Source organism: Mustela erminea, chromosome 13 (genome assembly GCF_009829155.1).
Source record: "Mustela erminea isolate mMusErm1 chromosome 13, mMusErm1.Pri, whole genome shotgun sequence".
Classification (NCBI taxonomy): Eukaryota; Metazoa; Chordata; class Mammalia; order Carnivora; family Mustelidae; genus Mustela; species Mustela erminea.
Genome location: NC_045626.1, coordinates 79,425,274 through 79,439,181, shown reverse-complemented (window position 1 = coordinate 79,439,181; position 13,908 = coordinate 79,425,274). Strand labels below are relative to the sequence as shown.

The 13,908-nt window shown below is 44.7% G+C and overlaps 1 protein-coding gene across 1 annotated transcript in view; it reads left to right on the top strand.

Annotated features, from left to right (window-relative positions):
- Positions 1 to 13,908, top strand: part of FBXW8 (F-box and WD repeat domain containing 8) — a 125,794-nt gene that overhangs the window by 104,559 nt on the left and 7,327 nt on the right. Inside the window, exon 8 of the mRNA XM_032309357.1 lies at positions 1,630 to 1,757. Within this exon, the coding sequence (XP_032165248.1) occupies positions 1,630 to 1,757 (128 nt within the window). The remainder of the gene's footprint in view (positions 1 to 1,629; positions 1,758 to 13,908) is intronic.

Genomic DNA, 13,908 nt, shown 5'->3' with positions numbered 1-13,908 from the left:
CTCAATCTCTCAAATAAATAAATGAAATCTTTAAAAAAAAAAAAAAAAAAAAAAAAAAAGAACTGTATAGAATTCTTGGAGTTTTTTCAAAGTTATTTTCCACTGCATGAAAACAAATAAAATTTAGCTTGTTCTCTATAGTCTTAATAGATTAGGAAGGCATTTTCAAATTTGAAATAGTCTCTCTTCCTTTCAGGAGCTGCTGGCAATATTAATTAAGGTGATAATCTTGTTTTAACTGTGAAGCATTTCCAAAGATTCACTTGTTAGAAATGTGTGTTGATAAGGAGATCATGGTTTTCAAGGTAGAGATCATCAGCCTCTCAATACTGAAAGAAGAATATCCTGATAAATTGATAAATGTAAGGTTGAAAAGAAAAAGAGAGCGTGCCATCTCCATGTGTGTGCAAAAGGAGGAGAATCTCTACAAAATATTAACATTAATAGTTTTGAGTTCAGTCATTTTAACCGCATGATCAACAGAAAAGAATACGTGCCCGGAAGTGTATGTGTTTGTGTCAGAGAGAGAGAGAATGAGAATGAGGTGGCTTTTGAACTGTGAATTTGGGGGCACACATGGGCAGTATCTTAAGTATTTACAACAATGACTAATCCATAGCAAGCATCTAGGGCTTTTTAATGTTATTTTTATTATTTTATGTTATTTTATGTTATTTTTATTCATTTATTTGAGAGAAGTGAGAGTGATCACAGAGGCAGAGGGAGAGGGAGAAGCAGACTCCCTGCTGAGCATAGGGCCTGATACCTGGCTTGCTCACTGGACCCTGAGATCATGACCTGAGCTGAAGGCAGACATTCAACCAACTGAGCCACACGTGCACCCCCATAGCAAGCATTTAATGTTAATTAATTGAATTTTTTTTTTTAGTAAAAGACTTAAATAATCTTTAGAAAGATTCCTCATGAACCACCTTTTTTTTCTTTTTGCTGGAGAGAAAGCACAGAACTGTTCGATCATAATGAATACGTAGTCTAGAGACACCCTATAGAAGAGAACCTCCTAAAATTAGCAAGGGGAGAGTGGCTGGAGAGAGAGATGTTTGGGAATGTCAGTTATACCTCACTTAAGAAACTTGTTTTAATGTTCGGGAATAAGACTTTGTGTTTTGGTTTGTAGTTTAGTCTAAAGAAATCATCTGTCATGTAGTGATTAACTATCCATCCTCCTGGAAATAGTACCATTCTTTCTTTCTCCTTCTGGGATAGCAATACAGAGATGGGGAAAATGAGATAACACAGGCTGGCACATCTGTGAACATCAGAAAATCAGAAGGCAGCTTCCCAATCTGATGTTGTCACTGACTCTTAGTTTCCATGCTGCTCTTTCTGGGTTAGGAAATTGGGATACCTAACGTCCCCATTTGGTGTTTTGCTTTGTGTCCTATGATTTTTGTACCTTGGCCTGGGAACTCTTTGGCTGTTCTTTTATTTTCTTTTGCATTTACTTTTGTCATTCTAAGAGCCATATCCCTGTGCTGGAAAAGGTCAGGAAATTATGCAGCAGTACATGTCCGTTAAGGGGAGCTGGGTGATGGTCTAGGATAAGAAGTGTTGGATGGGGTTCTGCTGTAAGCAGCTGCACACCCACGTATCTTCCTTCCTTCCCAGATCCTGGTGTACAGCCTGGAAGCAGAACGGTGCCTCTCAAAGCTGGGCAACGCGCTTGGTGATTTCACTTGCGTCAACCTCAGAGACAGCCCTCCCAACCTCATGGTCAGCGGCAACATGGACAGGAGGTAGGTGTGAGTGAAGAGCCATGTTTTGCAGCCGCGGTGGCTTTCTGCCGGGTCTTTGCCCCTCGCCTCCCCCGTGCTCGCTCATTTCCTCTGCTGCTTGCACGGCTGCGTTCTCATCCACAGCCTTGCCGCCTCAGTTCAGCCTGAGCCTTAAATACCGTCTCTGTGAACTTGGAGAACAAAGTCTTGCATTAGGTAATAGTTGGACAGAGCTAGCTCTCTGCCTCGTTTCTGAAACGCCATGGGAAGGTGGTCTTTTAAGCCATTTGGTGGACACAGTTGGTAGAAGGTCCAGTGAGACCACTTGGAATATCTTTTGTCCCCCTGCTGCAAAATTTGTCTGGCATTTAAAAGCTCACTTTCTAATATTAAAAACAATAACCTAAGGGCTGAATCATGTTCAGCAGAATAGGATTGCCTGCCAAATGATGTCAAGAGTGTATTTCAGAACACTATGGTGTCCCTCTGGTGATGGGGGGGAAAAGGGACTTGATGGGAACAGATTCCAGTTTCTATTTAGCTGATTAGCAGTCTTCTCTTTAACGCTTTGGCTTGGGGAGTCGGATTTTCCTGCTACAGGGTCCAGTGCCAGTAACGGACGCTCCAGGAACCACCAGCACGAAAGGATTAAAGTATTTGAAAAGACCCTCTGAGTCCAAATTTTAGGTCTTTTTCCCTCCCCGTCCCTTCTCTCCCTTGTCTTTTCTTTTCCTTGTCTTTTTTTTTGGCTGGTTATCTGCCATGTCTGATCCAGTGCCCTGAAGAGAGGTAGCATGGCTGGAGGCCAGGGTCTGCCGGCGCCCCCTCCCCCGGGCCCGGCCCCGGGCTGCAGGTGGTGGGCTGCTCGGTGGGGGGATCAGATCGCAAGGCGGGCACTCCTTTGTGCCAAGTCTCAGACCTCTGCCGCACCAGTGCAGCAGCTTGCAAAAATAATTATTGTGTCAAATAATATTTTCAACTCCTGACCTTCACCCCTCTGCTACCCCCTTCCCTTAGAGAAGAAATAATGTGAGTGTGCTCTGTGGAAAGAAAATTGGTTCTCAAGGCTTCCTAAAATGGCTGATAATTTCTGAGCTCAAGAATTGAACTCCTCATTGTATGTACAGTTTTTCTCTAAAAAAGCAAAAAACAAATCAGGCTTGGTAAGTGGCCCCACATGTGGCACAGCAAATGAAATCAGTTTGCAGTTTACTTCTATGTTGTGGTTTGCAGACTGAGCCGCACAAAGGCTCCACGCTTATCTGATAGGATCTCCCCCAGGGATCGAGCTGCTACTACTCTCTTTCCAGGACAGCGAATGCAGAGGCCTCTTGGGGGCATCCAAATGGAAGGGTTTAGGATTGTAGGTCATCCCTCAGAGTTTGCTTACGGCATGAGCATTTAGGTGTTCGACTATAGCTAGGCTCCCAGGAAGCCGCCGTGGTGTTCCAGTGCTGTTCCAGAGAAGAGGTCTCTGCTGCCTGCATTACTTAGCCCAGTCGGCTGGACGGGGACAGTTAAAGCCAGACTGTCCCAACCCTTGTCAGCCGAACGGCATCCGGTCCATTAGCAGACCTGCAAACTCTGTAAAGCTGACCTTGTCCTCTGGAGCAGGGCTGCCAGAAGAGGAGCTAAAGGCCCTATGGAGAGCGGCTCTCTGGTCATGTTCAAGTGCAGATCTGACCATGTGAAGTCTGTTTCATTAGGAAACCAGTGTTATGGTGTGGATTTTTGGTTTTGTTTTGTTTTTTCATCCTCGGTCTCTGTGGATGTAAAGAGCAGACTAGTGGCTTGGAGTTGAGAAGGGGGTGTTCAGAGAGGCGTTTCATCAGGGCAGTCCTAGATGTGCCAGCTGGTGGGCCGCTGCTGGCATGTCAGGGGCCCGCCGCCGCAGAGGTCGTTCCTTATGAATCAGAAGAGTAGCATAAGCAAAATGAATTTGGAAATACAGGGGTTAAAATATTATACCTCTGGAAAAAGGAAAGAGTCAGGAATCAATCTAGTAGCAGGAATGGGGTGTGCATGTGTTTTCAGCAAAGGCTTACTAGCTAGGAGTTGGATCTCGTTAGAGACGCACACAGAGGCTCTTATAGCTTATGTTTTATCTCAAAAGTGGGAGCAAGGGGTCCAACTATGAAGAGAACAATGTACTTGGTTGTCAGTTAACGGCCGCTGCAATTTTAAAAACCTGGAACTTCCTTTTTAAATTTTTATTTAAACTTAATTTCTACTGTGCCTAGTACTCTATCAATAACTTGAAAATGAAGTGGACTCTAAAGATACATAAAACTGTCCCAGGTTAAGACAAAAGTAATCTTCATGAATGTAAGGAAATTAGCAAACAATGGGTAGAATTTTTTAAGGCATTTGGGGGGGGGAGTGGAGTGGCTAAAATTTAAAGGGAAAGAACAGCTCACCTAGCATCTCACCCTTTCCAGAAAAAAAAATCTGATAAAGATGAAGAGAATGATTAGGGTGGAAATGGTTATGATTGGATTGTGCTTCTCCCTTCCTGGGAGAAAAGGGCTATAAAGCAGGGAGAGGGAGGAGTATGGCTCTGCACAAGAGTTTTAACATCATAGATTATTGACTTCTTCTGAACACACATTTTGTCCTTTCCTGCTAAACCAAGAAGAGCGAGGAGTAACGTCAGGAGTGGGCTCGTGTCTGTTCTCCTCACCACGGTGTCCAGCGCTCAGTCAGGGCTCAACACGAAGTTTTGTATTTATTCTAAGATGCCCTTTTTATATGTTCACAGCTGTGCAGTCAGGACGTATCCTTTATAAGGAAATCTTAAAATTAATTGGCAGCATTTTTAGATGCTACATGAAATAACGGTGTTTTCAATGAAATGAAAGGATGCATTTGCTCAATGAAGGCAACATGAATTACTGGCTTAGGAATGATAACATTTACAAGAAGCCTCAGTAGGTCACCAAGAGAGAGACTGAAGGAAATAGGCCAGTTTGTTGTTGTTTCAGTTTAACCTCTGTTTGGGGTTCACTGAGCATTGAAATCTCTACATTTATGTCTTCTACGAAATTTGAGAAGTTTGTGGCCATTATTTCTTCAGATGTTGTTTTCTGCACTAATCCCTTTCTCTTCTCCTTTTGGGACTCCGGGATGTCAGACTTCTGATGTTATCCCACACACAGGCCACTGATGCTCTCTGTTCATTTTCTTCCCTGAACTTCCTGTCCTTCAGAGTGTATAATAACTCTCCCACTTAATTTCAGGTCCACTGACTCTTTCCTCTGTCATATCCTTCTCCTCCTGAGCCTACCCAGTGCTAATTTTTTATTTCCGGTTTTTTGGGTTCCAAATTTGCATGTATGTCTGTTTCTCTGTTCAGAACTTCATTGTTTCTTACCATTTTACCTTTACCTTCTGGAATATAGTTACAATAGCTGCTCTTAAAGTCATTGGTGATTCCCCAAATCTGGGTTGTTTTTTCCCTTAAGAGTGGGTCGCATTTTCCTGGGGATTTTTTGGTGTTTTTTTGGTTGTTTCTGTGGTGTCGGGGGTGGGGATGTATGTCAAGTACTTTTGGATTGTATCCTGGCCATTTGAAATGTCATGTTGTGTCCACTTTGGATCGTGTTGTATAATCCTCTGGAGAATGTTAAGGTTTTTGTGTTAGGGGGCACTTGGGGGTGGCTCAACTGGCGAAGTGTCGGACTCTTGATCTCAGCGTTGTGTGTTCAAGCCCCATGTTGGGCTCCATGCAGTGTGGAGCCTACTCTAAAATAAAAGAAAAAGAAAAGGATTTTTGTTGTTGTTGTAAAAAGGCAGTGACCCTGGTTAGGTTCAGACTGCATGTTCTGTCTTCTGTGGGTGGTAACTCCAGTGTTAGCTCCATTTTCAAAGGTTTTGTTAATGCTTCTCTTGGCTCTGTCCCACACACGTTACCCAGGGGTCAGTCTGAGATGCTATTGGTTTTTTGTATGTGGTTTTTTGTTTGTTAACTAAAGTACAGCTGACATGCAGTGTTCTGTTAGTCCAGTGATTTCAGCCGTCTGTCCGTCATCACCAGGACAAGTGTCGTTAGCATCTCTTACCGTACAGTCTTGACTGTATTCTCTAGGCTGTACTTTTCATCTTGGCAACTTACTATTTTATACCTGGGATTTTGTACTCTCTTAGTCTCCTTCACAGTGTTGCTCATCCTTCCACCCACCCACTTCCTCTGGCAACTACCAGTTGGTTCTCTGTATTTACTGTCCGTTTCTGTTTTTTTGTTTTTTCTCGTTTTGTTTTTTAGATTCCACATCTGTGAAATCATATGGTATTTGTCTTTTTCTCTTTGACTTCTTTCTCTCAGTATAATACCTTCTAGGTCCATCCATGTTGTAAGTGGAAAGATTTCACTTTTTATGGCTGAGAATATTCCGTTGTGAATACATACCAGATCGTCTTCATCTGTCCATCCATCCATGAACACCTGAATTGCTTCCATATCTTACTCTTATAAATAATGCCACAGTGAACACAGGAGTGCATGTATCTTTTCGAATTAACGTTTTTGTTTTCTTTGGGTAAATGCCCAGAAGTGGAATTTTTTAATTTTTTGAGGAACCACCATACTGGTTTCCACAGTGGCTGCACCAGTTTCCTTCCCCACTAACAGTGCACAGGGTCCCCTTTTCTCCACATTTTCGCCAGTGCTTATTTCTTTTAGATACTAGCCGTTCTGACTGGCATGAAGTTATAACTCATTGTGGTTTTGATTTGCATTTCCCTGATAAGTGATGTTGAGCATCTTTTCAGGTGTCTGTTGGCCATCTCTGTGTCTTCAGAAAAACTGTCTATTCCGGTCCTCTGGAGATCACAGTGTTGTTGGGTTTTTTAAAGATTTTATTTATTTATTTGACAGAGATCACAAGTAGGCAGAGAGAAGGGTGGGGGGAGCAGGCTACCTGCTGAGCAGAGAGCCCAGTGCGGGGCTCGATCCCAGGACCCTGGGACCATGACATGAGCCGAAGGCAGAGGCTTTAACCCACTGAGCCACCCAGGTGCCGTGACAGTGTTTTAAATCTTAGATGAAATCTCGGAGCCGTTGCTATATGCCGCGTTGGAGCTGTCCTGCACAGCTCAGAGAGGAGCCGGAGATTTGTGTGCGGGCTTGTACAAACAGTAGCAGGCTCTCTGTCAGTGTGTTCCTCTCTTCATCCCTATACTTTCCAGCGTTCAGGGGCTCTTTGGGCCTCTGACCAGAAGAAAGTGTTTCTCTCGGTTTTCCCTGCCTGCTTCACTACCACCGTGCAGCTCTGTGGTAACAAGGCTATAGAACAAAGAGGGGGGGAAATCCCCACAAAGACATCCCTTCCCCAACACACACAGTCTTGGGACTGCAAGGGCCCTTTGCCTCGGTTCCTCAGAAAGGTGGCCTTTCTTTCGGAGCTCGAGCTCCTGCACTACCACACAACTCTTGGAGCTCATACTTGGGGCGTGGCTGAGAGAGAAGAGGGAGAAAATGGGAAACCTTTCCCCATGTGGCCCCTTCCTCCACAGCCCACCATCCGGAGTTGACTCTCCAGTGTCCTCAGGTGTTTGCTTTGTGTTTTGTCCAGAGGATTTGGTTGTGGTCAGCAGGAGACAGGCAGTAACGGGCTTCATGCCTCTTGGCCAGAAGCAGAACCCCCACTTTCTCCTCAATGATTTAAATAAATGAATAGTTGGCAGTCGGGGGCTGTGTTAACTGAGGCCCCTTTCCATCCTGTCTGTTCTCAGTCTCCTCATCGGTGACCTGCTCATTCCCCACCATGAAAACGGGAGGGGTCGAGGGGGCAGCGGATCTCATCCTGGAACATCCTGGAACAAAGCAGTTCGTCACTGCTCTGCAGGGAGAATCTCAATAGGACTTGGTGGTAAGGGCCTATGTCAAGATGGGAGCGGGTTGCCAAGGCAACAGTCACTCTACCAACAATGCTCACTGCCTTTCTTGCCCTGGAATCTCAAGATGAGTTTTAAATTTTTAGCACCTTTTTTTGAGATAAATTCACATGCCTACAATTTGCCGTTTTAAAATTGTACAATTCACAAGGCTGAGTTATATAACGTTCACAAGGTTATGCCGCCATCACCCCAAAAAGAAACCTGTACCCACCAGCAGCCACTCCCCAGTCCCTCCAGCTCCTCTAGCTCTAGGCAGCCACTCTTCTATTTTCTGTCTTTCCGAATCTGTTTTGGACGTTTCATATAAATGGAATCCTATAAAATGTGACCCTTGTGACTGGCTTCTTCCGCTTGCACGATGTTTCCAAGATGAACCTGTGTTGCAGCCTGAATCACTTCTTCATTCCTTCTGTGGCCAAATAGCACGCCGTCGTGTGAATATACCCCATCATTCGCTCGTCACTTAATAAACACTTGGGTTGTTTCCACTTTCTGACTATTGTGAATACTGCTGTATCATTCAAGTACAAATTTCTGTGTAGACATAGGTTTTTCGTTTTCTTGGCTATATACCGAGGAGTGGAATTGTTGGCTTACATGGTAACTCAATGTTGAACCTTTTCAGGAACTCTAGACTCTTTCCAAAAGTGGCTGCGCCATGTGACTCTCCCACCGACACTGGGCGACGGTTCTCATTTCTCCATGTCCTCGCGGGTCCTCGCGGGTCCTCGCCCAGCCTTGCCCTTGTCTCTGATTATAGCATAAGGGGTGTGAAGTGGCAGCTCATCCTGGATTTGATTTTCGTTCTCCTGGTGGCTAATGTGGTGTTGAACTTTCTTTCATGTGCTTTTTGGCCTCATCGAATAAGTGTCTGTTCAGATCATTGGCCTGTTTTCTTCGCTGGACTACTTGTCTTTTTTATTTATTGAGTTGTCAGAGTCTTTAATAGATTCCAGATACCAGTCCTTTCTCAGATGGGATTTGTAAGCTCTTCCCCCCAGTTGGTGGTTTGTCCCTTCATTGTCTTGGTGGTGTCTTTTGAAGCCCAGAAGTTTTAAATTTCAATGAAGTTGAGTTTATCCGTTTTGTTCTGTCACTAGTGCTGCTGGTATCACACTGAAGAGGCCATTTCTAGCCCAGGGTCACGAAGATTTACTCTTTTAAGTTTTCTTCCAAGATTTTTCTAGTTTTCACAGTTCCCCTGAGGTCTGGGTGCAGTTACACTTGATTTCTGTGTATGTTGTGAGATGGGAACCCAACCTCATTCTTTTGCCTGGCTGTCCACACTATCTGTTGAAAAGTATTCTTTGCCCTGTTGAACTGTTCAGCACCATTGTTGAAAATCAATTAACCGTAAAATAGGGCTGTTATTCTAGGTATAGTCATCTGATTAAAATTTAAAATCTAAAAGGATATTAAAGGTAAGCTAAGTATTTCCATGTTTCCAATTTGGGATCCTGTACCTTATTGGTGGGGGTGGGGGGGATGTACATCACCATTATTGCCCACAGATGGCTTCATGGGCTTTTCTGCTGGGGATCACAAGATGTTCACAGAGCTCTTCAAGGCCATCCATTGCTGGCCGCACTGAGCAAACAGCCAGAAAGGATGAGTGATCAGTCCGAGGGCCCTCCTACTCTTACGGGCAATATAGAGAGAACTCCAAACCTGAGATACAGCTTTAAAATGCAGAGCTCGGAGCAGAGCCTGGAGTTGGATAATTAAACTGGGTCATTCCCCTTAAAAAACGATGTTCTTCTAGTTGCTGTTTACAGTGAATCCTTACCAGAGGCCACCGCCAGTGCTACAGAGATAAAGCTTATTGATTTTGGCATATAAGGTTATATTTAAGATTCTCTAATAGCCCAGGTTCAGCAGGACAAAACAGAATCATGCATTGATTTCTTGGAAAAAACAAAACAAAACACCAAAACCTTGATTAATTTGGTCTCTTAAAAAAGAAGCCTCCATGTTAATGTTTTCTTATTTGTTCGCTCTATTTTCCGGATAGAAATACAGCTTTAGGTCAGGTCCTTCTAAATGAAACTGCCGAGCCAGAGCCTAAATAGGCTTTATCTTTGCCATCAAATACAGTTTGCCTTATTATCATTTGGGACTATTTAATCCAAACCAATGGGAGGCGAGCCCTGAGTGGTGACCCCCCAGTTAAAGAGTCTCCGAGCTTCCTTCTGGCCCCGACAAGTACGGAGTGGGGGTGTGCTGCTGCCTGCTGTCAGAGAGAGAGTGAGTGGGGCGTAAATGTTGTGTTTGCTCCATCTGCAAGTGTTATAATAAGTTATTCAAAGCTCTTAGCACAGGACCAACCAGAGCGTGCCTCCCTCTCAGTTCCAGCACGTTTTCCTGCCCATCAGATGGATGCTCCTCTGCTGGAGTCTTTGGAAGGTTCTGGTGTCTTTTATTTTAATTGGCGGGCTAGCGCCGACTCCTATGGTGTGATTTTCATTAGAGAGGGGCTGGAGAGAGGGAGTGTTGGAACAGCCCTCCAGACCCAACCATGAATATTAAACATAATACAATTACAGCTCTCGGACCAATTATTTTTCTCTTCAACGGGCAAAGTTGATGAAATACTTGCTAGATAGGAATTCACAATATCTACCGTTGGCTTCTTTCTGGCCCTGGAATCCGTTGTCTTGGCAGGATTTTGTGCCCATTTGTCGTGCTACCTGTTTCCCAGCACTGAGTCTCTGATTGGAGTGCTGAGGTTGCACACTTGGCCAAGGGATGTGGTTCAGGTTGGTGGCGCTCTGTCAGACGCTCGAGGCAGACACCGGTTTCTTAATGTGGATTTGAATGGCTCGTGCGGACTTCACACACCGCGGGGTGTGCCATTTCTGTCTGTTGACGAGAAAGCAGAGTGATGCCTCTCTAAGGAGATGTCCTATAAATGCTCTTCCTTTTTTCCTGGGGTAGAAGTTCAAGTCTCTTTTGGCCGGGTTTTGTTTTCCTTAGTGATGTAAAATACACAAATGCCGTATCTTTTGGTGTATTTGTTTATTTTGTTTGGAGCCATCCATGCTGGTATCTCAATACAATAGGAAAACAGATGGCAAACTTTGAACTTCTGGACCAAATTTGTGTTTGCCTTTGTCTCCCTAACAGCCAAACTGTAAATTATGGAGTATAAATATTCAACAGAGGGGCTCTTTATGAAAATCACCACAGCAAAAGAGGCCCTTATTAACCAAGTATGTGCTGAAAAGTACTTGGGCCAGAATCTTCCTCCTCCCCGCACCCAGCCTTTCCAAGTTGCCCCAGTGAGCAGTGCATCTGTAGCCTATGGGCGGCGCTCCTTTCCCAGCATTTATACCTTTCCTCACTTCCCCTTCGCACAGTGCCTCCAGTGGCTCTAAATGCCGGGAGGGAGACCTGTTTTTCCAAGCCTGTTGCCTGCTCTCCCTGCATCTGTAACCCCCGACCCCTCCCTGGGGAAGGAGGATTGCACTGCCAGAGTCAGAGCTCGTCCGCGCACAGCGTGGCCTAGATGGTTCTGTGCGCTGGCCCAGAAGAACCAGTGGATCTCTCCTCCGTGTTCTAGGACTACATATTTCTCAAATCCAGTTTTGTTTGAAAGAAAGCATACATCTAGGAGTGTACGTAAGCTGTGTGTACAGTTTAGTCACAGAAGGCCTGTGCATCCACCCCCCAGCTTTAGAAACAGAGCGTGGCTGGTACCTCTGGAGACCTCAGGGTGCCCCCCCTCCCCGATCATGAATGAGTTCCTGTTTCTGAAACAACATGGCAGTGTCTCCGCTTAAAAGGAAAGGGCGCCTTTATCCCCTTCACTCTGCTACTGCCACTCTTCCCCAGGGTAACTGCTGTTACCAATTCAAGTGTGTCCTTCCAGAGTCTTACTTAAGAGTTTTCTTTTCCCTTTTTTTTTTTTTTTTTTTAAAAGAGAGAGGGGCATCGAGGGGCAGGGGAAGGAGAGAGAGAACCTTAAGCAGGCTCCACACCCAGTGCTCGGAGCCCAGTGCAGGGCTCGATCCCTGAGCTGAAACCAAGTTGGATGCTTAACTGACTGAGCCACCCAGGCACCCCCAAAATCTTAAAATTTTTCAACTTTACTTGAACAGGCAACCCACACATTCAGAATTGAATTCAAAAGTACAACAGAGAAGCCAGGCTTCTGGGCACTTCTCTTCCTGAGCAGCCTGGTCCTCCTCAGCCACGACTGCCTGTCCGCGTTCTCGGGAGGGTGTCTGTACGCACACAGCTCACACACAGCACACACACATTGATTCTTCACCCCCACACCTGTCACACCACCAGGCCGGAGCGCCTCACGTGGCGCAGTGGCTTAGGGACTGCCAGCCTGCCCCGCTCTGCCTCCCTCAGAGATGGCGCCGGGGCGGCCGTCGTGCCAGAGCTAGTGAACCGTGCTGCGAACGCTGTTTCTGGTGTTCCTCGCTTCGGTAGGATACGCTTAATATGAAATTCTCGTTCTGATAAGTGCTCTGGAGTGTGAGTATGCATGCCTCTCATGAATTCTAGAGAAATACCAGCCCTTAACTATTTGGATATTGCCTCCTTGCCCTGTACTGTTTCTTCCTCTAGAACTTCTTTTGGATACACGGTGCACCGTCCCCTTCTATCATTTGCATCTCTTAATCCCTCAGTCACATTTTTTATCTGTGTTCTGTTTTAGGTCATTTTTGAGATTTATTGTCTAATCCACAAATTCTGAATTTAATTTCAGGAGTGGTGTTTTCATTTCCAGAAGTTTTATGAGGCTGCCCTTTTTTTTAAAGGCAGACGTCTTGACTCCCCTTTCCCACCCCACTTATTTTGGGTGGGCCTAAGTCTTACCATCTTGCCACTGGTTCCTAAGGCTGGCACCTGCCAGCAGCCTCGCCCCACCCCAGGCTGTCCAGGCTGCTTTCCAGCTTGGGCCCTGGGGCAGCCGCTTGCTTGTGAACCCAGCAGTGCGTTTTAAAGGCTGTTGTTTATCCAGCAGTACTAAGTGATTTTCAGTGGGAGGGTCAGTAAGTTGTCTGAAACAGAAACCCCATCTTTTGCTACTAAAAACAGTGCTATAACTAATGGTCTTAAATGCCCGTGTGTGTATTTGTAGACATATGTTAGATACAGCGTAGATAAATTCCTAGAACCGAAGCTGCTAGGTCAGAAGGCAAGTGTATTGTTTGTTGGCTTATTGCCAGATCCTGCCCCACAGGGTGTGCTCAGAGGCGTACCCAAGGCTCCCCTGCCTGCCCAAGGCTCCCCAGCCTGGAGGGTCTCACAGAGTTTACTACCAAACTTGACCTTTGTCAGGTAGGTAGGTGACAGGTGGTATCCAACTGTAATTTTAGTTCATAATTTCTCTCATTACCAGTGAACATCTCACACATGTTTAAAAGCCATTAGTATCTTCCCATGAACTATTTTTTCTTAGCTTTTCTCCTATTGTAATATTGGGTTGCCAGTCTTTACTTTCAATCTGAAGGACTTTTTTTAAACAAGAAATTAGCCAGTTCTCTGTTGCAAACATTTCCACCAGTTTATGGTTTGCCTTGATTTTGATTTTTTATTTTCCCTTTTGACTTCTGAGGTTTTTTTGTTTAGAAGGGCTTTCTCTATTCTGAATATTCTTTTTTTAAATTTTTTTAAAGATTTAATTTATTTATTTGACACACAGAGGAAGATCACAAGTAGGCAGAGAGGCAGGCAGAGAGAGAGGAGGAAGCAGGCTCCCTGCCACGCAGAGAGCCTGATGTGGGTCTTGATCCCAGGACCCTGGGATCATGACCTGAGCTGAAGGCAGAGGCTTTAACCTACTGAGCCACCAGGGCACCCCAATTCTGCATATTCTTGTAGCTAATTGTATTTAACTCTTTGAGATATCTAGAATTTAAGAGCTCCAAGCTGAGAAATTTTATTATAGGGTATTGTCTTTAATTGCTTTTATAAGTGGCATTTTTTTCTTTGAGTACATGTTTTAAAACTAGTGGTTGTTTGTACCTAAGATAGCTATTGATTTTGACATATTAATTTCATTTGATCTGAGTTATTACTGAGTTATCTTCGACTGTCATCTCTAATAAACTTGTCCACTTCTCATTTTTTCTTGTATCTAATTGTACCTAATTTTAAAAACAATGTGAAGTATTAGTAAAAGCAGACCACTGTTTTTTAAAGCCTTCTTTAGAGGGGCGTCCGGGTGGCTAGTGAGTTAAGCCTCTGCCTTTGCCTCAGGTCATGATCTCAGGGTCCTGGGATCGAGCCCCACACTGGGCTTTCTGCTCAGCAGCGAACC